General features: G+C 51.8%; 1 protein-coding gene across 2 annotated transcripts in view; it reads right to left on the bottom strand.

Annotated features, from left to right (window-relative positions):
- Positions 1–1,763: 1,763 nt before the first annotated feature.
- Positions 1,764–22,886, bottom strand: part of MED12L (mediator complex subunit 12L) — a 143,969-nt gene continuing 122,846 nt past the window's right edge. Inside the window, exons 33-44 of one of the 2 annotated variants that reach the window (XM_086467963.1) lie at positions 20,561–20,670; positions 19,937–20,072; positions 19,276–19,437; positions 17,455–17,817; positions 16,865–17,021; positions 15,550–15,770; positions 9,239–9,328; positions 8,375–8,595; positions 6,394–6,550; positions 5,424–5,489; positions 2,229–2,310; positions 1,764–1,813 (exon numbers count right to left, since the gene is read on the bottom strand). In XM_086467963.1, coding sequence (XP_086324089.1) covers positions 1,764–1,813; positions 2,229–2,310; positions 5,424–5,489; positions 6,394–6,550; positions 8,375–8,595; positions 9,239–9,328; positions 15,550–15,770; positions 16,865–17,021; positions 17,455–17,817; positions 19,276–19,437; positions 19,937–20,072; positions 20,561–20,670 — 1,815 coding nt within the window. Of the gene's footprint in view, positions 1,814–2,228; positions 2,311–5,423; positions 5,502–6,393; positions 6,551–8,374; positions 8,596–9,238; positions 9,329–15,549; positions 15,771–16,864; positions 17,022–17,454; positions 17,818–19,275; positions 19,438–19,936; positions 20,073–20,560; positions 20,671–22,886 lie in introns of both variants that reach the window. The other variant, XM_086467962.1, reaches the window with a different exon arrangement.

Here is a 22,886-nt window from a genome sequence, read left to right on the forward strand (position 1 = left end):
CAAGTGCCTAAATACACGTGCAGTGTTCAGCCTGCACTGCCTGTCCAGAAGAGGGGAGGGCTTGGGGCAAATTAGCTCTACACCCTTATTACCTCGCAGTGGTCCTTTCCATGATGAAATGGATTTAAATTAAAACAAACTTAAGGCACTTCTGCTCTGCCACCAAACACTGAATATCAAATCAAATTACTTTCTGGAAGTGTACCCAGAGATCTTCAGTAAAGGATAGACTTTTTCATATTAGTTGAATACTGTCCACCTTGTGTGACTATTGTGAGCACGTGACCGCCACCAGATAAAGCAAGAGTACCCGAGAGCCAAAGAGCAGATTTTATTGTGATGCAGATTACCTTCTTAGTACGTCTGAACATTTAGTACGGTTTTCTAAATAAATATTCAATGGTGAAACAAGTAGTGAAGTATTCTTAACCATACAGCTCTGTTTCACACCGTGTTTTTTGCAGAACTTTGGGCTGACGCACACAGAACAACTCTGTTCTCGTTTTTAAATGAGACTGTGAGCTCTGGTCAGCGCCGCAGAGCACACAGACCGCACGCGGAGCCACTCTCGTTTGGTATGGTTCTCCTGTCGTCACAAAAACATTTTATAAAGATTTCTCACTAGAAAACACTTGCATCAATCCGCACATACATCTAGAATTCCGACTGCACCCCTGAAACTCACCCAGCAACCAAGACTCAGCCCCGGATTTCGACACACTTACCACACGCCCTTGGTAGCAGACGCCGGCGACAGGAATAACTCAATTGGGGCGACTTCAGCACGAAGAGCCGTGGGCCACAGAACCGCAGCAGGGGCGCCGGCGGCTTTCCCACCCTCGCCTTGCGGGAGCTGGTACGCGAGCCGTGAGCGAAGGCACCGAGCGCGACGCGGGGGTTCGTCTCCCGCGAGGCTTTACCGGGACGCGGAGATTTCCCCCCCGTGAGCGCAGCAAAACCCGCTCCGACGTTCAGCCCTGGTCGCTGCGCCGTGCGCGCCTTCAGCATCGATCCCCACTCGACATCGTATCGGAAAGACCAAATCTGAAACACTGCTACTTCCAGTAGGTTTATTAATGTTATACTGTGGCTTTTAATATAAACTTTAAGAAGTTCTAATACAAGCAATAAACCCACTTCAGCACCTTCTTACCACAATAAGAGCAAGAGAAAATTGGTACTTTAAACAAAGAACTTTATAAAGTGCATATGAAAATTACAGTCAAATAAACACAATTTAAATTGATGCCTGTTCTACCAACAAAGAAAGAGGTGAACATTTTAATGAACAAATTAACTTTTATGCCAAAATCCGAAGTGCCTTTCAGCTCAGTAGTTTGGTCCAGTGCAGTTCTTTTAAAAAAACCCAACAAAACCAAAACCCCAACAAAAAAAACAAAACAAGAATAAAAAAAAAACAACAAAAAAATGTTTCCCACAAATAAATAAGTCCAGCATTCTTTGTCCTCTTTAGAAGTAACAGGACCTAAAAAGCACCAAATTCATAAAATCTGCAATAACATTCTTCAATAGGCCCACAAGTCCAGACATTTAAATCTAGTTTAATGCAAAAAAAAAAAAAAAAATATCCCCAAACCCAAACCCCCACCTTGTTACATATTCACATCAACTGCAGCACAAAAATAATTATTGAAATGATAAGAAAACTAAAGTCTGCTTTCTAGCAATAACTAGTGCATTGAATTTTGAATGTTCTGTTCTTCAGTGCAAACGTAACGCGACGCCTCCCTCCCGTCTCCGAGCTAGAAGTGGGAAGGGTGCCCGTACTGGCTCACTCCTTGTGGCTGGTTACCTGGTTGACAAAGCAAAGGGAAACATCAGTGCCTCGGGCCGGCACCTGCCGGGACACAGGCGGAGCGCCGGTACTCCAGGCAGCGGCACCGGGCCCCAGCCGACAGGCGCCCTCGCGCACCGAACGCACGCCGGAGGGGCCAGCTTCCTCGGGGACTGCGCCCGCGGCAGGGCTGGGGAAGTCGGGGGAGCGAACACGCAGCAGGCGGTGACTGGCCACCAGCCCCAGTCCTGCAGGTGCCGCGGGCTTCTCTGGAGGCCAGCAGAGACCCGCGGCGGGCGCTAGCACCGGTACTACCGGCATGGGCTGTCGGTCGGTGAACTGCTCACACGCACGTACGGCGGCACTGAATCAGGCAGAGCACCTCCAGACAGGTCATCCCCCGTCAGACCCACACGGCTACCGCCGCACTTACTGGAGAGCTGCTTCTGGAGCTGCCTGACCAGCGCCGCCGTCTGCTGCTGCTGCTGCGTCTGCTGCAAGCCTTGCCTCGGGAACTGCAAAACAAACACGAAGGGTGACAGAAACAGTCGCCACCAAGTGCCACGCCGGGTGGCGGCAGGAGCCTTCGGCTGGCGCTGCCCTGTCGGCCGCTGGCGGAGGGGGCAGCAGAAGGCAGGCGAGCCGCCGCGGCAGGTCCCAACCGGCTCCTAACAGCACGGCGAGGGCGCGTGGAGCTCTCAGAACATCTGCTCTTCGTTCCCTGCCACCCCAGGCATCCTGCCTGTCCGGGCAGGCACAAGGGACAGAGCCAGTCTCTGTCTTTGCCACCTCCGGAGAGGCCAGCCCTCATCTCGCCAGTCACTTTGAGCAGCTTCACTGGCTGCACTGTTCAAAGCCAAGGCAAGTCAAAACTGCCAATCAACAGTAACAGCCTTTCTAGCATTTTTAAACACCTGCATGTACTTGAAGCACAACAGTCAAAAGGAGCTTCTAGAAGAACACTTTTCCCAGGGCAACAGCACGCCAGACAGAAGCCGGGGAGCACCAAGCACAGGCTGCTCGCTGGGCTGCGCACCCGCTGCAGGGCTGTAGCCGCGCACTCAATTCTTGGCTCCAGTGGAACGAGAGACAGATCAGCACCCAGCCCACCGGGCCACCTCCTCCACAGTCATCGTTCTGATCCTCACCCGAAGCCCACAGGGATCAAGCCAAGGCCCCTCCAGTCCGTGGCATTAAGCACAACGGGATTAGGCACAAAAAGCTTCCAAAGAAGTCTGCTGTTAACGAATTAAATCATGGCTTCAATCCCTCTGAAAGCGTTGGTGTAAATGCGTTGACGTTCACACCCGATCCACGCTTGCAAAGCACCATTTAGTCTTGAATCGGTCCATCTGACAGCATGCATTAGTCCCCAGCCAGCTGACCCACGAACTCCACTTTTGAAGCGAGGACAGGTAGGAGAGCAAAGCACGGCTTTGCCTTCCGCTCTTCTGGCTGTCATTAAGAGAAAACCCCGATCTCTGGTAGTGACTTTCATCGATCACGTACCTGTACGTCAGAGCACTGACCAACCCGCGCGCCGCCCCCCGCACCGCGGCAGGCAGACGGGGCACAGACCGCCTGTGGGGGGAGGGACGCCTCTGGTGCCACGGGGCTGCGCGTTCCAGAAGCGTTTCTGCCCTTGGAGAAGGCGTCTCCCGCATGAGGGACAAACGCCCGTGCAGCAGCGGCCTGAGCCTCCCGAGGACAGAGGGCTGGCGGCACACCTCCCTCCGGCTCCGGCTCCCGGGAGGCACTGCTACGCCGGCAAGCACAGCCAACCCAGCCTCGCCGTGCCCCGTCTCTTATCCCCAGGGCCTCTACGCTCTCTAGATCTGTTTCCCAAGTCCTGGAGTTTTCCCTCTCATTAGATCTGGTGAAAATGCATCGGCTTCTAATTAAGTGATTTGCGCTTCTAATTAAGTGATTTTTTGTGCTTCTGCACAGGGATGCACACTACGCCTGACCAGTTTGAAAACCTGATGTGCTGCACAAAACCGGAGTAATTCGGTACTCTAATCACATCCTACGCGCCACAGAAGACGCCCGTGCTTTGTTCCAGTGAAACCTTTTGCTTACCGAAGGGAGTTTCAGTGTTTTACAAGACTTAAGCATCTTTTCCTTTTCTGAAACCAAATCCTTTACTTAAAATACGTTGTGTAATCTTCTGGCCAACAGTCCTTAGTCAGTGCTGAGGTTAGTCAAAAGCATTAACCCCCCCCAGGGTTTCTTGGGGACACGGAGCCGACGCACAGAAAACTCCCTGCCGCGCGAAGTGCCGGAGGAGGGCAGGCGCTCTGCCTCTGCCACAGCCGCGCACTGGCGGTTTCTTAAAGACAGAAACACTATTAAGAAAAGCTCAAAAACGGATGAAAACCCCACCAATTTATATGCATCAGCAGCAACTACAGATTTCTCATCAGTTTAAGTTTTTAAGGTTAGCAAGGGCTATTCATTATTACTGTGACGTACAAATCAGGGTAACACTTGTAAAAACGCATCGCACAGTGAGCACAAACAGGAAAAACTCATTCCTGCAGCAGTGAGGTGTTAATTTGCCTCAACCTGCTGCTTTGGGACTCCGGAACGGCATCTTCAGGCCCTCAGAAAAAAAAGTCCCTGACTTTTCAGCGGGGCTTAACAGCACTCGGCTCTGTATCAGATTTTCAAAACAGTCATTTGTTTACGCTGCGCTAGGAGTGAGACTGAGGATGACTCTAAAGCATCTCCTTGTTCTCCCCCTCTGAATTCACACAAAGAGATTTAAGGCATTTAGTCTGGGCAGTCTTATTGTACTGGTGATGGGAAAGAGAAGTACACAATTAGAAGAGCACCAGTATCCATTTTTTAACTGTATCCCCAAGTAATTCTCAAAAGATCTGCTACGGGTGGTTATTTTATTGTCTGGGACATCAACTGTTCGTTTGAAATCTATACTGGCAAGTGTAACATCAAAAAGGCACGCTGCAATGAAGCATTTGAACTTTTCTTACACACACACAAACACGTCTTTTTTTCAGCCAAAACAACGTGTCATCGTTGGCCCAACTTTGGTGTCGGTTCTGGCCGAACTGGTGAATGACCCACGGAAGGGCAGGAGGCGGCAGCACGTGCCGGTCCTGGAGCGTCGCTGAGCTGCAGAGGCGCCGGGGGCTCAGCTGCACGAGCCCTCCTTGCCCAGGCCTGTGCTCAGAGCTGCCCTTCCCTCCCGCCCGAGCCAGCAGGCGAGGTCTCCCCCAGCGACACCCCGGCACACGCCTTCTGGCAAGACGGACGCAGTGACGCGGTCAGGACGGGCACAGCCGGGAGCCAGGGAAGCCCCAGCCGGGGCTGAGCCCCAGCCAACGCACTCAGTTATCGCAGCGGCAGCTTGCGGCCAGCTCGGGGCGCGGCCAAAAAGCAGCCTGGCACCGCCGGCGCCGGGCACACGCTCGCACGGCGTCCAGAGCGCTGGAGGCACGGCACGGCAGGCACCGTGGCGTCAGCGCCGGCGGGCAGACGGTGGCGCAGGGAAGCGTCTGCAAACCCTCTCCCCAGGCTGCCACGCTGCCCGTCTCCGCCGGCGACCAAACCCCGCTGGCGCCACCCTCGCGCCTCCCCGGGATACCCGGCACTCGCCCCTGCTCACCAAAGGCTGCTGCGGCTGCACGGGCTGGAGACCAAGCGCCTGCTGCTGCCCCGGCTGCTGCCCCGGCTGCTGCTGCATCTGGAAGAAGACGGGCACTGAAGCACAGCCACGCCACACGCACGCTGCCTCGGGGACGGACCACGGGCCGAGCGGCACGGCTGCTGGGGACTGGCGCCCAGCACAGGGCCTGGGCTCGCTCACAGCACCGGTCACTGAAGGCCCCGCTGGGAGATGAGCCTCACAGCTCTCCACTGTCATCGTCGGCCACACCAAGGCTGACAAGCAGCATTGTTAACGGCCAAAAAAATACTCAAAAGCTGGTACGTTTAGTTTACTGCAACGCCAACGTGTTTAGACGCAATGCATTATTGTTCGAGACGAACCGGCACGGGCAGCTATTGCGTGAAAATGAAAACGTGAAAATAATTCCAACCATCAAAGGGCCACAGGAAGGATTTTTTAATGTCATTTACTTGCCCTGTGCCAAGCCCTACATATCTAGCTGACAAACTGATTCTTACCTCCAAATTAAAAAAAGACCACCAAACCAGAAAACAGGAAATACGCCAGCCAGGCAGCACGCCCTTTGATTCAACTCCAGTACGTATTACAAGGCCAGACAGGGCGAGCACAACCACTGCTTTCGTCTCAGCCCATTCAGCTTGGCCGCCCTCAAAGGTACCTTCTCCAGAGCACTCTGCAACCTTGAAAAACCGAAGTACCGAGCTGTACGTGCGCGTCCAGCGCTCCCTCTTGCAAGTCCCAAACGCGAACAACGTGTTCCCGCACCCCAGTACCACCAGTCTGGGTTGGCAGCACCCCCAGTCTGGGTTGGCAGCACCAGGCCCTGCTGCTTTAGATGGGAAGACACGTGCAAGCGAGCGTGTAACGCCGTCGCTGGCGCAGCGATGGCGACCCCCCCTTCCTGCGCCGCCATGTCCCCGGCCTCCAGCACAGCCGAGCCCCTCACCTGGAAGAGCCTCTGCTGTCGCATCTGCTGCGGTCTCTGTCTCATGGGCTCCGGCGGCAGCTGCACTGAGCTCAGGGTCGGGTGGGGACCCGCGGCCGACGCACCGTCCAGTCCCCCTCCGACCAGGGAGCTTGGCTGCAAAGGCTGATGGCTCAGACTGACCGGGGAAAAAAAATAACAGATTATGCTTCGTTTACAGACAGAGCACAGGTTAGTTTAGCAGTACCCAACTGTGAGCTCCAACGTTAGGCTTCCATTGATTTAAAAGACATTACATTGTACAGGAAGAATATATTTGTGAATAGAAATGCTTTGAAAAACACTCCGTAAGAGAAGCCGTACCATCCTACTGCCCAGCCACTGATGGAGGTAACGCCATGTTCCTCTAAACAAGGACAGATCCAAGCACTCAACTCTTGCTTTACCAGGAAGAGCGATGAGTTTCTACAGCTCAAGCAAGAATTCCACATAAGCACTAAAACGTTGTCCAGACCAAAACATCTTGTAGTTACGTTACCATGAATTTAAAACTGGTTACGAACACTTTTTACTTTCTAAAATACTGAAAAACCCACACCAAGCAGGAAATACTTTCCTAGGATGTTATGGGAGGAATTAACGTCGACAAAGCAGAAAGATACACGTGGGAAAAACCACGTCGGCCAGCTCGTAGTTTAGCTTAGCTGTTCAGCAGTCAGTGAAGACAAGGCACTGCAGCCTGGCAGCAAGGCACTCTGTAGGCTTTCGTACAAGGCTGTCACACAAGTCAAGGCCAAAGGTTTTGAAGAGGTGCAACCGAACCTGAAACTGAGCACACTCTTACGATTCCTGGCTTGCAAGAATTTAGAAGAAGTTAAGGAACCAGTGATTACTGCAGACTATACGGTAACGCTCTATGTCCTTAAAATTACCAAGGGCTGACTTGCACAGCTACAGACTTGGCACTGTCACGTTCTGCTTACAGCGAGCAACTGATGAGCAAGTCGCTCAAGTACACCTGAACTCAGCCCCTAAAGGAGACCTGGGGTTTGGGACCAAATCAGAGGCGAAGCAGAACCTCTCCACTCCGCAGCGGAGCCCATCAGGGGTACTCCCGGACGAGCGACGTGGGATCAGCGGGGCAGGACTGAAGCCCCGCTGACGGGCCAGGCCGCCCTGCGATGACCGACACCGCGCGCTGCCGTGCCGGGCCAGCGAACCTCGACCCGGGCAGGGGCAGCAAGTTGGGGCTGGGGTTTCCCTACCCCCCCACCCCCCCACCCCTTCTATTTAAGCCCGTGGGTTTTGGGAGTCACTCTACTGAACAGGTCTGTTGGCAGTGGAAATTAAGAGTAGCAAAACTTCTGATTCAGTGAAGAGCAGAGCTGGACTATGCTAGATGCTGAAAAAAAACATGATTTGAGACTGTCGTTGGGAACTCCAGTTTCCCACTCTGCTGACTCTGCAACACTCCCTTTTACACATTTCTGTCCTGCTTCATTACATTTCTTTACCAATGAATTCTTCCTGTTTCTCATAGGCACTGCAGCTCAGCTGTGCTTCCAAACTGAAGTCAACTTACTCTATTCAGGCTTAAGCAAAATTCATCTGTCTATCACTAAAGTTGGTCTCGTGTTTTCTTGACTACCGACCCTTTGGTAACTCTGGAATATTTATTGTTTAATGCCACATGTGTTTGCATAACATGGATACCGTATCTGTGTGTGTGGTGGAAGAAGACCCAACAGCCACCTTTCAACGAATTTTTGTGTTCTACAAACACACAGGACAATTGGGCTGCAACGTGTGCCAAGACAAACTTAACATAAAAATTAAACGAGGGGAAAAACCAGGGGGAAATTGGAGAGAAAGGCATAATTAGACCCCGCGTTAGCCTCGCTGCAATTAATACACTTTATTTTAGACAAAGCTTGAGACCCATGAGCAAAGTCGCCGTTACAACCCCGCAGTGTTACCGGCCACGAGACGTGCAGGGGCTCACCGCTGAGTGCCTGCCAAGGGCTGGACGTACGCCGCCGCCTGCTGCTGAAGGTACCCGCTGGGCTGCTGCTGCATCTGCCGCAGCCTCTCCACCAGCGCGGGGCCGGCGTGCGCGGCTGCGTAGGCGCGGGGGGCGTAGCCGGGGGAGAGCACGACGCCGCCGGGCTGCTGCTGCTGCAAAGGCATCGGGGTGCTGTACATCGTGTATCCGTGAGGCATGCTCTGCAGGGCAAACGGACAGACAGTCACTTCGCTGTGCCCCACCTGAACTAGCTTAGCTAGGCAAGGAAGAGATGGCCTTGGCCAAAGAGCCAGAGCCCGGACAACCGGAGGGACGTCAGGGAGAGGCAGGGCTGGACCCACGCACCGACCTGCGCGTCCCCCACGCTGGCTTCACCCCGCTTCGGTTTGGGGGCTCAGGCAGCTGCAGCGTGGTCACACGCAGCAGGCTGGAACTTGCACCGTGCCACCCTTCCCCGAGAGGCACCGAGCCAGAGCGGGGCTCTGCTCCACCTCTCTCTTTTCTTTGTTCCCCCCCGAAAATTCCGAGTACCAGAATGACCATGTCATAATAAAGAGTTACTGGTATCACTACCTCACCAAAAATTGGCCAAATTTCAGGCTTAACACTGAAGCACACGTGCCTTTACCAGCAACGACGTCAGGAGAAGCTGGGAAGTGACCGCATTAAAAACGTTCACGTGCTACAGCACGCGGAGACCCCAGGCATCCCAGAAGGAGCCTCACCGTTACCCGAGGCCACCCGCCCGGGGCACGTCCCGAGCGCAGAGCAGCAGGCTGGGAGGGAAAGGAGCTCTGTTTGAGAGCACGGCGATGCAGACACTCCACGGGAGCAGCACAGTACCTGTGCTTGCTGTAACCCTGGGTACTGGGGAAGCTGAGACGGGGGTCGAACTTGCGGAGTGAAAATAGCAGCTTGGTCCATTGGCTGACCCTGAAAGACACATCACCTGTCAGAGACAGCCTCCACACCCCGAGCTAGTCCACTTCTGGACACAAACCCCACCAAGCTGTGTCCAGAAAAGACCAAACCATTTCCTTCAAGACAGCACCATTGCTCAGCGCCAAACTGCTGAACTGTATTTACTCAGAGGGAGATGGAAGAATTGACTTTTGTTTGATTTCTGACACTCCTGTAACACTGCAGCAGTGAAGAAACAGCCATTTACTGAACAGAGGTGTTGCAGACACCCTTTAAAATGGGGCTTTGCAAAGGATTAGAAAAAAAAATATTCTAGCTGTCTCAAAGACAGTACATTAAATGACACAGGAAGCAGAGAGTGAATGATAATCTCTAGTACAAATACACAGGTGATGTCTTCCTCAAGCTACCTGATTACTGGCTTTCCCCCAGATGAAGCAGGCAAAATGCTGATTAGCAAATTTTATGATGGCATACAAAATACCAGCACGATAAATGGGTAACAAGCACCTCCAGCTCCCAACCAGCACAGCTTGGAAATACACTCCGTATTTGTGATCAGCAGACAGCCTAGATTGTTCATTTCAAATTGCCTCAATCTTTATGCCCAATTAATGGCAAAACATTACTGTGTTTTGAAGCACCAGAAACAAGGAAAGAATAAAATGCCAGACTTAATTTCAGGACCAAGACTGTAAAAAACTGGCGAATGAGAATTTGCCAAGGACAGTATCAAGCCTGTGTATTGTCTGTGTGATTGTGATGCTGCACATGATCATTTTGAAAACCACTGTACTCAAAAAAGCTCAGTGGCAGAGGTGAGCTGGAAGCTCCTTCCCTGCTGCTGCCCAGTTCACCATAAAAAAAAAATAAAATCCCAGCGCTCCAACAAAGCCTTTGCCATTTTAATCAGGACATCCTTACAGAGATGGGGTACAACCTAAGGCTAAAAGTGACCTTGGTAACACACTGCAAGCGGCAACATCACCATCGGGGCCACCTGGTGGAAAAGAAAGTCTCACATGGGATAAACCCCTGAAGCACCATTGGAACTCTCCTCTGTCTGCTGCCATCCCCTGGGTGGTGACTGCACCAGCCGTTAACGAGGCTGTAAGCACAACCAGCGGTCCGGCAGTGCAGCTGTTATTTTGGGTTGGGTTTAAAAACCGTGCGTCCTCACCGCCAGACCTGGGAAACACGCAGAGCTACCTATGGTGAAGAGGAACTGCTCAGGGAAGCGGTAGGGTAGGGTGAAAGCGTTCCAGCTTCAACTGATCCAGCCCCCAGAGACACGAACCACGACCGGGGCTGGATCAACCGCCCTGTGCTTTGGGTGGAGAACAGACGGAAGAGGTCAAGGACAAGATGTAACCTGAGGTCACCCAAGGGTGAAATCTGGTAAAACCATGACAGATTTCCAGAAAAACCAGTGCCTTAAGCTATCCCTGCAGCAATACCGCCCGCCCGGTGGGTTCTGCGGCAGCTGGGCTGTCGAGCGGCGCTCCGCCTGCTGTCCTTCGGTTCCTCCCCGCGGCAGCCACCCTGCTGAGCCCCAGAGCAAAAGGCGTCCGCTCGTGCCATGCAGCGTAACAGCGTCCCTCTGCCGTCAGCAGCAGTTATGTCAATGGAAATTGGACGGGGCCCTAATTCTGTAAGAAAATACTGAAGAAGCAGCTGCGTGACCCCAGCCACGGACAGTGGGCAGAGCACCAGAGCGAGTTTTGCCCGCCGACCTGTCCCCCGCCACCGAAAGCGCACCCAAAGCAGCGGAGCTGGCGGGGTGCGAGGCTCGAGCAGCAGCACCCCCCGCTCCGCAGGCGCCACCGCCCAGGCCAGGCAAGCACCGCGCGCAGAGCCGCACGGGAAACGCAAGCGAAGAGCCGCTCGGCAGGCAGGGGACAGACCGATCTGCTCCACGGCAGCACGCGGCCGCCACGCAAGCTCCCGCGCTGAGGGCGCTCTGTGTCCCTGAGCAGCCGCAGCAGACGTCGCTAAATCCAAAGGGACTTCTGCCTCCGGGCAAAGGTTAGTAAAGAGTTAACTGAACATGCAACTGCTGCAAGCCAGGACTGTGCATGCACGTCGAACAAAAACAGAACCAAAGAAGAGGAGAAAACACCCAAGCACTGTTATTCAATGCTGATGCATGTTACAGTAACAACCACTGCTCTCTTTGTCCTACTCGCACCTTCAACTGAGGCAGCACTTACCGCTCTTCCCTGTCACCGTACGTGACCCCAGCGGCTTTGGAAGGAATGTTCTTTTCTAGGCGGGGCTGGGACTGGCCAAGGCGATTGCAGCAGCCATGGCACTGTCAGCTGGTTTTGACCAAAATCTGACCAACTCTGACCAAATCCAAAGTAGGTCGTGAAACACTAACGCTTCTGCAGACAAGAAGGTGAGGACAGATTTGAGAGGCCTCGCTGCACGCTCGCGGCGTATCCGGGTGTGCCTCATCCACCGCGAGCACGGGGACCTACCCCCTGTTCTGACGTGCTACCAGCAACAGCAGCAACGACCACACGTACATGAAACAGGGACAACAGGGGAAGCAGCAAAGCCTTTTTAAAAATACGTTTTGCTTTGTCCTTCCAATCAGTGCTTTTAACAGCACTGCAGTGTGCCTAGGACAGGAAGAAAGTCCCGCAAGCGAACTCTGAAACAGCTTTTTGCGTTCATAGTATCTGGAAAGCTTTCCAGCACAGACATTAGGGATGAAACTTCACGCCATCATTATTTTTCCCCAGAAACAACTGAATCCTGTGAAACTAAACAATTTAAGGGGTAAGTGGTAGCTGTTACTTGTTTTGGAAGTAACAATAAGGGTTATTCGAATCACGGCACACCCTGCCACAGCACAGGAACAGACCGTCAGGCAGAACACTGTCCTGCTCCGGTGGGACAAGCAGCATTTTGGGAGCCACCGCTCACGCGGGCCGGGGCGCTGGCCCTCGCTGCCCGAGTGGCGCGGCTGCGTCCCAGCGCAGTGGGGACAGGCCCACGGCAGGAAGGGCTCCAGGCGCTGCTGGGAAGCGCCGATGGCCCGCGCTGGCCCCCCAGGACGCGTGGTCCCTCCCTTACCGCTCCCCCGACGCGGCAGTCACCGCAGCAGGGAGGAGCAGACCCAGCCGCCGGCGGGGAGAGGGGGCAGAAAGGGGACGCGCCAGCCGTGCTTAGACAGACGTGGCGTCGGACACGTCCTGCAGCTACTCTAATCCTTCACAGCGAGAAACACAACAGAAGAGGGAAAAAAAACTGATCAATGATGCAGTTGTTGGAAATATTTGTAAGAAAAAAATACTGTATGTGTGCAAGTGTATTCACAGCCTTCCCACATGCAGCCGCTGCGCTACCGAGGTGAGAGGAGTGCCAAAGCGTACCATTCTCATCGAAAGCAAAGTGTGCAGCCTGGGTGTTGAAAGAAATGCATGTTTGTGCGAAAGAAAAAATAATGAGAAGTTCACGGTCTCAGAGTGGTTACCATTACGTTGTCAAAGCCGTCCTGAAGGGACACAGCTGTGCTACAGACATCCTAAAGGAAAAGGACAGGCAAGAACATAGCAAACAATACAAAGAATATACACAATCAGGCTCGGAGCAGTTGTTAGTGGAGCAGGACAGCACCTTTACAGAGCTCACCTGTATGGACTCAAGGAATGCTGGTGCTCAACAACGCTAACAAGGTCCTTTTAGGTGCTTTTTATGCTAATGAACCTCAATACTTTGATGACATTTATGAACAGAAACTCTGAACAGGGAAAGGACTCCTTACCATCCACAGGAGCCTCTTAATTGCATACCTAATACTCAGATTTTTTTTAACAAGTCACAGTCCTCAAAGACCTTGCGGCACAGCTACCCCTTTTCAAGAGCACAGCGTGTACGGCACAGCACGAGAGAGCAGAGTCCTTCTGGACTGGTGTAACAGAACTGCCCACGCCAGTGCCAGGGATTTCAAGCTGAGTGGGTACTTTCATCCTGCAGCTGCAGAAACGTAAAAACGGAAGAAGAAACCTTCCTTACCTGAGCTCTGCCCCACGACATACACCACGTAGCAGCGATGCCTACAAACCACTCTGGTCCTGAGTTTTCGGGTACTACCTTCAGGCTCATACAGCGCCACAGCATTTGCTGCTCGAAACCCAGGACCGCAGGGCGAAGCGGCGCGCGTTCCCCAGGGACACGCTTCCGCCCTGCAGCACCGGGCGTGCAGGCGGGCGTCCCGCTGGGGCAGCCCACGGAGCACGCCAAGCCCAGCGCCACGGGGACCTCGAGGGGTTTCTCTGCCGTTGGCACGGCCAGCACGTGCTTCGGCAACAAGGAAAGCAAACGGGAGGGCCTGGGGAATTGCTCACGTTGTCACAGTGGAACCTTTCACATCCCGGGCTGAACAAACCTTCCCAAGGGTCCACTGAGGCCAAATGCTCGCAGCAGCCAGAAAGCAGCGTGTCGCTGCGGTGCTGCCCAGCACACCGCTGTGGGGAGGTAACTGGGAAGCAAAGGCTGGGTTTGGGTGGGTCTGGTCTGGCTTGGTGAACACCAGTTTAACTTAGACCGACTGACTGCTGCAATACAAACACGGCTGATAGGGAACCGCTGACTGACGGACGTCAAGCACGTGTCGCACGTCACCTGAACCAGGCACCTGAACCCACCCTGCGGAATTTTAGTGCAACTTCTACATCATAAAAGTTCGATCTGAATTTTATGAAAAAGTTCATCACAGACACCTTACTAATCTCATCTGGGCAGGGATTCAGGCCCCCCCCAAGAGCATTCTCCTTACTGACAGCCTGCCCGCGCAGCGCTTCGGAGCAGAAGCCAGCCGTTGCTCTTAACACCTCGGACACTGTCCCTGTTCGAAACCAAAGGGGAAATGCAACATCTTTTGTCCTCTCACCGTGACGGTGTTAAACAGCAGCATCCCTTATGTGTGAGAATAGTGTGTTATTTTAGATCTTAACTATTGCTTTTTGATCCACCTAGCCGTAAGTTGTGACCATCATTTGTGTACTCAAGGCTCTTACTTAAGCCTGTATTCTATCCCAGCAATTGAAAGTCAGTTGGACCTAACACTAAAACAGAGATACTGCCTAACGTAAGAAACACTACAGGGTTAACTGTAGAGCCCCGTACCCCAACACTTGGGGCACCAATCCTTGGTACTTCTGCTGCCTACAGGACACCAAAGAGGGATCAAATATCCACTGTATCACCGGCACTAAAACACACATCTAGAGATTTTGGGGTCTGCTTTTGTGCGTGTGTGTTAAGGTAGAGGACAGCATCATAGAGGGAAACTTTCATGAACAGCCCCATATAAAACTACTGTAGCCTGTCAGCAGTTTAAGCACTACAGAGGGCTTTGCGTGCATCACAGCAGAGACCATGAAAGAGGGAGGAGAAGGACAACGAGGGAGCTCTAACAAAACAGAGACAGCATTGGAGAAACTATGAGGATATCTACTGAAAATTTTGGCTATTTTGAGCACAGAGGGCATATCAGAGAGTCTGAAGGTGAGATAGCATAAGGGCAACGTAACGTACTGCAGTGAGGGTAAGGGTGGGTACAGAAGCCCTTTAAAATAAAGGTGAGAAGTCAGTGGTTCTACCACCAGCTAATGCACACCCATGGCTGGTTATCCGGGATCTGAAAACCAATTTTCTGGTCTTACACCATCAGTGCAAGAGCAGCCTGTCTGTGTCCGCACTGAGGCTAGCTCAGGCTCCCCGGGGTGTTGCACGACAGCCACGTGCGGTTTGGCACACAGCAGCTGTACTCTGCAAAACCGTGAGGAGCCGCAACACCAGCTATTTCTAGAGAACATGGGTGTCTGCGTGCACACGGGTATGGAGAGGGCTCCTGCTGGACTTCCTGGGCTTTTAATTGCAAAGAGCACTGCTGTGCTTCTGCTGCTTACTTGTAGCTTGGTGGTACACAGCACCACGCAATTCCACTATGAAAGCCTCTGTGACACAGCAGGGAACAAGGATACCATCAAGTAGCAGAAGCAAAACCTGATTTTACGAAACAGGGGAAAACTAAAAGGGACCAAGAGACCAGAGGGCAAACGAAGTTTAAAAGCAGATGGCCCTGGTTAAGCAATATTTGGGGAATTATTGCAATCGGAGGGATCAGCTGGCTCTCCACTCCGTAAGCCTGCACAGGGCAAGCAGCCCCAGTGGAAGGCAAAACCACGCGCTGCTCTTCGGACGCAGGGGTGTGGACAAACCTGTTGGAGAGGCCGTGCCTGTGCTTGCTGCCTGAGGAGCCGCTGCTGCTGCTGCTGCTCTTGCTGCAGGAGTTTCATCTGGAGCAACTGCTGCTGAGGCGTGATGGCGTGGATCGCGGGGGGCTGCAGCATGGTGCCAGAGCGCCGCTGCAGCATGTTCGACAGGGCTTGCTTCGTGTTCGTTGGAACAAAGGAGCCTGTCAGATCCAGCCTGGAACCACCTAAAAACCACCCAAAACACAAAGGCGTTCTCTGCCTGCCAGAGGAGCGCTGCTGGTGCAGGTCACCGCTAACTCGTTAGCTCTCAGTAACGAGGATAAACTTATCTCTGTCAAGGCAGACAACGAGCTGGATTTAACCAGATCACTGGCCTGAAAAATCAAATGGGCAAAATGATTTTGAAGGCTCCCAGTTGTAAATGAGCACAGAAAGTAAAAAGGCTGTGGGCTGCTGCATGCCAGAGCACAGGCATGATATGAACAGCTTATCATGTCAAGCCGATTTTATCGCGAGATGGCAGTGATTTATGCACTCTACACTATTTGATAAAAATCAGGTATCTACAAGTCAGACTTACGAAGACAATCTTATACAATTGTTTTTAAAATCACCCATTTCCTTAAACTTTTTAGCCACTGTCTGGTATATTCTGAAGACTTTTTACACACTTAAAATACAGATCTAGTTGTTATTTGGAACTTCAGAAAAAAAATATTTAACATTTATAACTGGAACCAAACTTCTAAACTTCTGCGTAACAGCTGAGAAGGACACAATCGTATTTCCCAAAACATCATAAACTGCTGCCCCCTAGAGCAAGCAAACGCCCGTGTTAAACTGCACACATGGTAACTGGGAGAAACAAAACAACCCTACAAAAAATTAAGCAAACATCACAAATGCTGAAAAAATGCGAGCCCATGGATTTATTTATTCCATCTAGCAGATGTTAAATTAGCCACCATGGTTCTCGGTAGGAATCAAAGACAAAATAACCCCAAGGTCATTTGTTCCGTTTAACCACCCCTCCCTTATTTCACTCCTTGAACTCCTACCAGCTCTCTTACACTATTCACCACAGTGGGTCCTTTTTTCTTATCTACCAAAAAGCTTAACAGCTTAACAGAGACAGACCCACCACCGACCACAGAGCGCCCTTCAAAACCACCCGCTATCCAAGGAACAAAACAATCGGCACCGGCAGACACAGCCGCTTCGGAGGAGGCTGGGAACAAAACGCGGTTCTAAGAAGTCCACTTCCGTCACCCACCAAACAGCAAGGCGCCGCGTCGGCGGACCCCGCGCTCGCTCGTACCTGGCGGCAGGGGCTGGCTCTGCCCAAAGAAGCCAGGCTGCTGCGGCTGTCCCAGGACGCTGTAACCCCACAGGGCAGGCTGGGGGTGGTGCATCATTTGAGAGGAAAGGGGCGAGTAAGTGGGAGGCACTCTGTATAAGTTGGTCTGTGGATATTCCTTAAAACAGACGGTAAAAGTGAATGTTACTGACATTCATACCTTACCAACTCATAAATAATGCCGATTTTCCTACTAAATTATTAAAGGACAGAGACAGCTCCCATTGTCGTTTGCAACGATGTAAAAACCAGATGAAGTCTCAGGCTGCCCACAGGTAATTAACACTAACAACTTCATACACACACCATCCATTTTTTACCTCATTAGCAAGTATTTTCTGCAGGCTGTAATTAGGCATAGCACAAGGACAGCGTACTGCATCAGTATATAAATGACAGGAAGAACTAAACTGAAACATCAAAAAGGCGAGAAAGTGATCTTGAAATTACAGCTACTCCAAACGCGACACATTGACAAGCCAGCCGGACGCCGACAGAGCACTGCCCCGTCCGCAACACGCCCGAGCAGGCAGGGGGCACCGACTACTTACATCAGCCCTTGAGCTTGACTTTGACTTTCGCTTCCTGCCCTTTGTCTTCTTCTCGTCATCCGTGGCAAGTTTTCCCTGATCTGAGAGCTCTCCTGACTTCCGTTCTGGTTCCTGAGACACAGGTGTGGTGGGCTCTTCCTCCTCCTCCTCTGGAGGAAGGGGCAAGGGCTCGAGGTAGTAACTCCGTGGCTTGGGTTTGGTGTGCGTGTGGTACAGCAGGAGATGCTGCTGCTCCTCATATTTTATCACTTTCCTGTCGACACGAACTGTACCAAACCACGCCCAGGAGAGAGGAGCAGGATTTTTGTGACCTTCAAATAAATCCCAAGGGGACACCTTTTGTTTTGTTGAAACCTGCAGACCCTGTTTCAGAACAAAAGTGAAGTTACTATTTTAAGGAAGTTGAATGCCAGAGCAGATGACTTGCTTTTGTACATCATTATTTGAGTCAAAAATCCAGTAAGGATTTTTCCCCTCCACAAAATGTACCAAATGCATACTGGTGGGACTTTATCCTCTACCCAAGGATGCCACTAGATAAGAGCAATTATACGTTTATAGCACCATTTGCTTACAGCTATGCTAAAAATCTCAAGTTCCGTCTATCATACTTTTGGAAGGAAAGTCAAATATCTATCAAAAATTGCTAATCCGAGAACCCCTTTGCTAAAAGATTATACACCCAAGTAAGGGGAGAAAGCCTCAGCTCTGTATCACAAAAAATGCCTACCCAATCTGCAGAATAAAAAGCTCTATCCCAAGGTCTATCTTTCTCTTTTAAACGAATTAACTTCAAAAAAAAACCTAACCATCCCTTTGTATTCCCAAAAAACCCAAAACAACTAATACACTCCTTCTCCCCTCCTTCTTCCCTCTGCCTTTGGTAAGCAGGAGCACCCTCCATCTTCCTCCCAGCACGTAACAGGCCAAAAGGTTCCCATGCCAAAGGAGCTCTCAAACGTAGGATTCTGCTTGAAAAGCAAGTGCTTTTCTAAGAGCTTCTGCTATTCAACTCCAAGTCAAATGTAGTTTCCTCTTTGGCAACTTTTGTGGAGTCGGCTGGTATCAGTCAAGACCCTACAGAGCAAAACTGAGCAGCTACGTCATCGCTCATCACGTCAGCAGTGTCACTCTGACCACGTACTCGGCAGATTTAACAAGGGCACGCAGCAAACACGACGACTCAATTTTAAACAAATCAGAACATGAAAGGTTACTCAAACTCTTGAATTTGTACGAGTGGCATAAAACAGTTGCCCTTAAAGACGCGGGCAGGTCTGAGGCTCTGAGACTATCCGCAAGCACCAGCGAACCTTCAGAGAGTGGCGGACGGAGGCGCTGCCGGTGCTGCTGCAGGGGGCGGTGCTGGTGCGTGGCCCAAGTCCCACGAGGCTGCTCGGACCCCTTCGGCTGGGGCTGAACAACCCCCCGCGTGCCCCTCGCTAACCCCGCTCCCAGTTTCACGCTCTGCCTAAGAACTTGCACGCAGATCGCGCAAACAAAAACCGTGCACGAATATCTGGAACAGAAATGCATTCGGTGAGTGTCACCTGCGCCTGTTTTTAAAGGCATTATCCGACGAGCCCAGCGCTCCTCACTCGGCACCGTTGCTCAGAGGAAGCCCAGGCTCGTTCCTGCACGGCCGTGGCTGACGCTCTAGGAACGCCCGGGAGCGCGCCAGAAAGCCGGATGCCAGCAGCACGGCGCTTTATGACGCCGCGTGTGAACATGGGGACTGCACCAGCTCTACCTGCTTGCTTGGATCTCCCACGCTCCGAAAGTCACGGAACAACCGAGACGAAAGCAAACATTTACTCTTGCCTGTTTCTTATCAATGGAGTCAAATCCGGCAATTTTGTTCCCCTTGGTGTCGATCAGGGATCCCATTGGCTCACACGTGATAATGTCACACGTCTGCTTCGGCAAAGGGAGCAGCTGGCGAACCTTGTCAATGCTTTCGGACCGCTTGTCTCCCAGCTCTTTCTAGGGAACAAATACACCAATCCAGCACACAGAAAGGGCGGGGAAAGAAGAGAAACAGTGCACTGCTTTCACTGTTAGAACACACCCAGTTTCTGGACAAATCACTTCCTTGTACGTCTACTAAATCTAAACAAGTGGCTTTGCAAGGGGCTTTTGTTTTCTTCTACGTTTTTAAGAACATAAGTTACCCTTTCATCTCTCGTTTGAACAGAATGCAGAAAACACACAATACAAATTCAAACATGAATAAAAGTAACTAAGTGTCTTGCAGGGTCCCTACTTTTAATTTAATATGAAGAAAATACTGGAAGTTTGTCTTTCCGTCCCCACATTCCTGTATTTTTATCTTCTTCTTTTGCTCCTCACTATCACTAGTGCTGTTTCAGTCTCTCCTCTGTTTCCAAGAGGCCTTCCCAGACACACGAAATGAGAGGGTGAAAAGATGAGCATAGAATGCAAGTCAAAAGAAATGCTGAAAATGACAAGACGTAACACTTACTTTCAACTTCTTCACTAAATTCATGTAAGCCCTTTTGTTTTCCTCAGGCCCTCCCTGGGAAGCGTTTGACAAGTCCGAGGCAAGCGTCCCGTTGATGAGGACGCCCAGCATATCGAGCACGGTCGTGAACAGTTCGCTGAGAGCAAAGACGAGCATTACCCTGAGGAACTGCCGACTGCCAAGGGATCCGGGGACAGACATTCAGGGCAAAGGACACAAACACAGCTCTTCACACACGCCAGGTTGTCAGGGCTTTCTGCACACACACCTCTCGGCTTGCACGCGTAAGCCCCAGTGTGCACACGCCAGTGGGCTGTCAAGACGTGCAGCCAAATCTCGCTATAAACCCCAGCTCAGAGCCACAGACAGCACAGACAGTTACAGACAGTCATGCGGAACTGCAGGCTCCGACTTAGGGAAGCACTTGCTAAGGAAGAGTGTCAATAGTGGCTCCGGTGCTCTCCAAGACCGAGGTGCTCCCCAACCAAGACCAGCACTGAGCACCGAAGTTGCACTCAAGCAGTCGCAGCACAACAGTAAGGAAAATCTAACAATAACATCCACGCAATCCAAACTTAAAAGCACTAAAGACATGAATTAGCTATTTAAACAGCACAGACGTACTTGTTGGTCTGCATATCAACAGTTCCTGAAGTGATTATCTGGAGGAGCAGAAGTGCCCAGTCCGTGGTCCACTGGGTACTCCTCTGCACGGTATCAAACATGCCACCCACCTGCAAAACAGCAGAGCAGATAGCAAGGCTCTGCACCTGTCTCACAAAGACACACTTCCCTTACCGGATGGATTACTTATAAATAAAACTGCTATCCAGCCCCACGAGCTCGTGTGCTGAATGCCATCCTGGAGTGCTGACTGCACATAACTTCTCCTCCCCACCCCATGCTCACAGCAAAAGGCTTCTCCTAACAACTACAGGAGTTGCTCCTCCTAAGGAACCATAGAAAAGCAAAGTATATTACACTGCTCCTTCCGTTTCACATCTTCACTTTCATATTTGATGCAACAAATTGAAGTTGGTGAAAAAACTGCCAAAACCGAAAAGGTGTCGAATTAAAGCTTTATAGTTACCACTTTCCTCCCACATCCAAAAATTAGACAATTATGTCCAGTACATGAAGAACAATACAGCATTGATTGACAATGAAAACTGCTAAAAGATGTATCTTACCCTATGAACAGTTTTTCACTATTTCTACCAGAATAGTATGAATCTGTAAAATACACCTTGGCTTTGAGAAGGACCCATTTTGCCAAAACTCATCCTTCAAAGGACCAAGCTGCAGTAACTCGAGATACCTGCCGAGGCTGCAAGCCCCATTACCAAACAGTCAGAACAGAGTCCAGCCCCAGATCCCAAAGGCACACACCTCTAGCTAACGGAAGCACAGCTCAAGCCTTCGGACAGTGACAGCCCTGTCGAAGAGCAAACGCCTCCCTGCCGCTCCACAGGCTGCCTCAGGGAGCTCGGGTCAGAAGGACTCTGCTCCTTCCTCACTGGGTCTTCCTGCTCTGCCGTCAGCTTCGCTGTTTCACACATTATCCCTGCACTCACTATCTGCAGCAAATCATCTTTCCTGGTGTTTCCTGCTTTGTAACTTTCCAAAATTAGATCTTTTTATTTTGTCATCTTTATGATCACTCTATATCCCTTCACCGTTTGTGCTCGTAGTTGTTCCACTTCACACAATTCTTCCCCGTACTTACAGCTTATTTCAGGGTTGTGTTCTGCTCAATAAACACAAGAGACTGATTCAATTCCCAGTACCTGGTTTGAGCTCCTAAACTTCGCTGAGTGCGTGTCTACAAAGATCACTCCCTGCACTACATGAGCCGTTTATGGTTTACAAAAGGATAAAATTTTGCTGCTTCAATAACAAACCAAGTACTGCCCTTATCGAGAGCTCTCCCACACCACGACGAAGCGCACGCCTCCGTGGTGCTCAGAGGCGGGTGAGAGCTGCTTTACTTTAGGTGCAGCTGCAGCAACCCCAAAGCTGGTCACGGCGGGCTCAAGGCCCCTTGGCCTGAGCCCCTGGCTGTGGTGCCCCCGCGAGCTGCGAGGCCGCACCTAAGCACCTTCCGAGGAGACGGGACGAGAACCACGCTGCCGTGCTGCTCCTGCCTCGGTGCTCCCTCACTTGGCCTCACGTGCAGCCTCCGCACACCCTCTGCACTGGGCTAAAGGAGCCGCGGTGGCCCTGACGTCTGCTACGGAGGTTTCAAGAGATGGGGGACACTGGAGAACTTGATGGAAACTTTCTAAGTTGCTTAATACCAAGTAGCAGCAACTGAAACTGCACATGGAAGTTAAACAGCCAAATGTTACATCCCTGGAGAGCTCTGACAGCCTGAACTATATCGACTGCCTAATTCCATCAAATCCTTGCTTGTTACATGGGGATAAACCATCAGTGGACAACGGCCTGGAATGTCCACAAAGGGATGATACATTTCTGGGGTTCCAGGGACACTGAAAGGAAGAAAGCAGCACAAAAAAAGGGCATGAATAAGGTATGGGCCATCCTTCCCACTCATTCTGTACGAACAACATCCCAACGCTACGGCCAGGAGGCACGGCTGAAACAAGAGAGGAGCAGAGACGACCAGCAAAGGAGCAGAGACCCCACGTGTCAGGGCACAGGGGGCACTAACAGCCCGTGCTGTCCCCAGCACCCCGTCCCCACGGCCCTGCCTGGCCATGCCAGGGCTGTCTCTGGCCCTGGCTCCCCTTGCCGGGCCCGATCCTGAGCGCCCCCATGGGCTGACATCCTGGCGTGGCCTCAACCTGTCCCCGTCCCAGGGGAGGCGCCTGATGCCCAGAGCTGGGGGCTGAAGGACACCCTCAGCTGCCAGCTCTCAGGGAGCCCAGGCCCCTGCGGTTCCCTGATGTGGTGCTTCTTGCTCCTTACCACCTACTCCAGAGTAGCT

This window comes from Leptosomus discolor, chromosome 7 (genome assembly GCF_034619465.1).
Source record: "Leptosomus discolor isolate bLepDis1 chromosome 7, bLepDis1.hap2, whole genome shotgun sequence".
Lineage (NCBI taxonomy): Eukaryota > Metazoa > Chordata > Aves > Leptosomiformes > Leptosomidae > Leptosomus > Leptosomus discolor.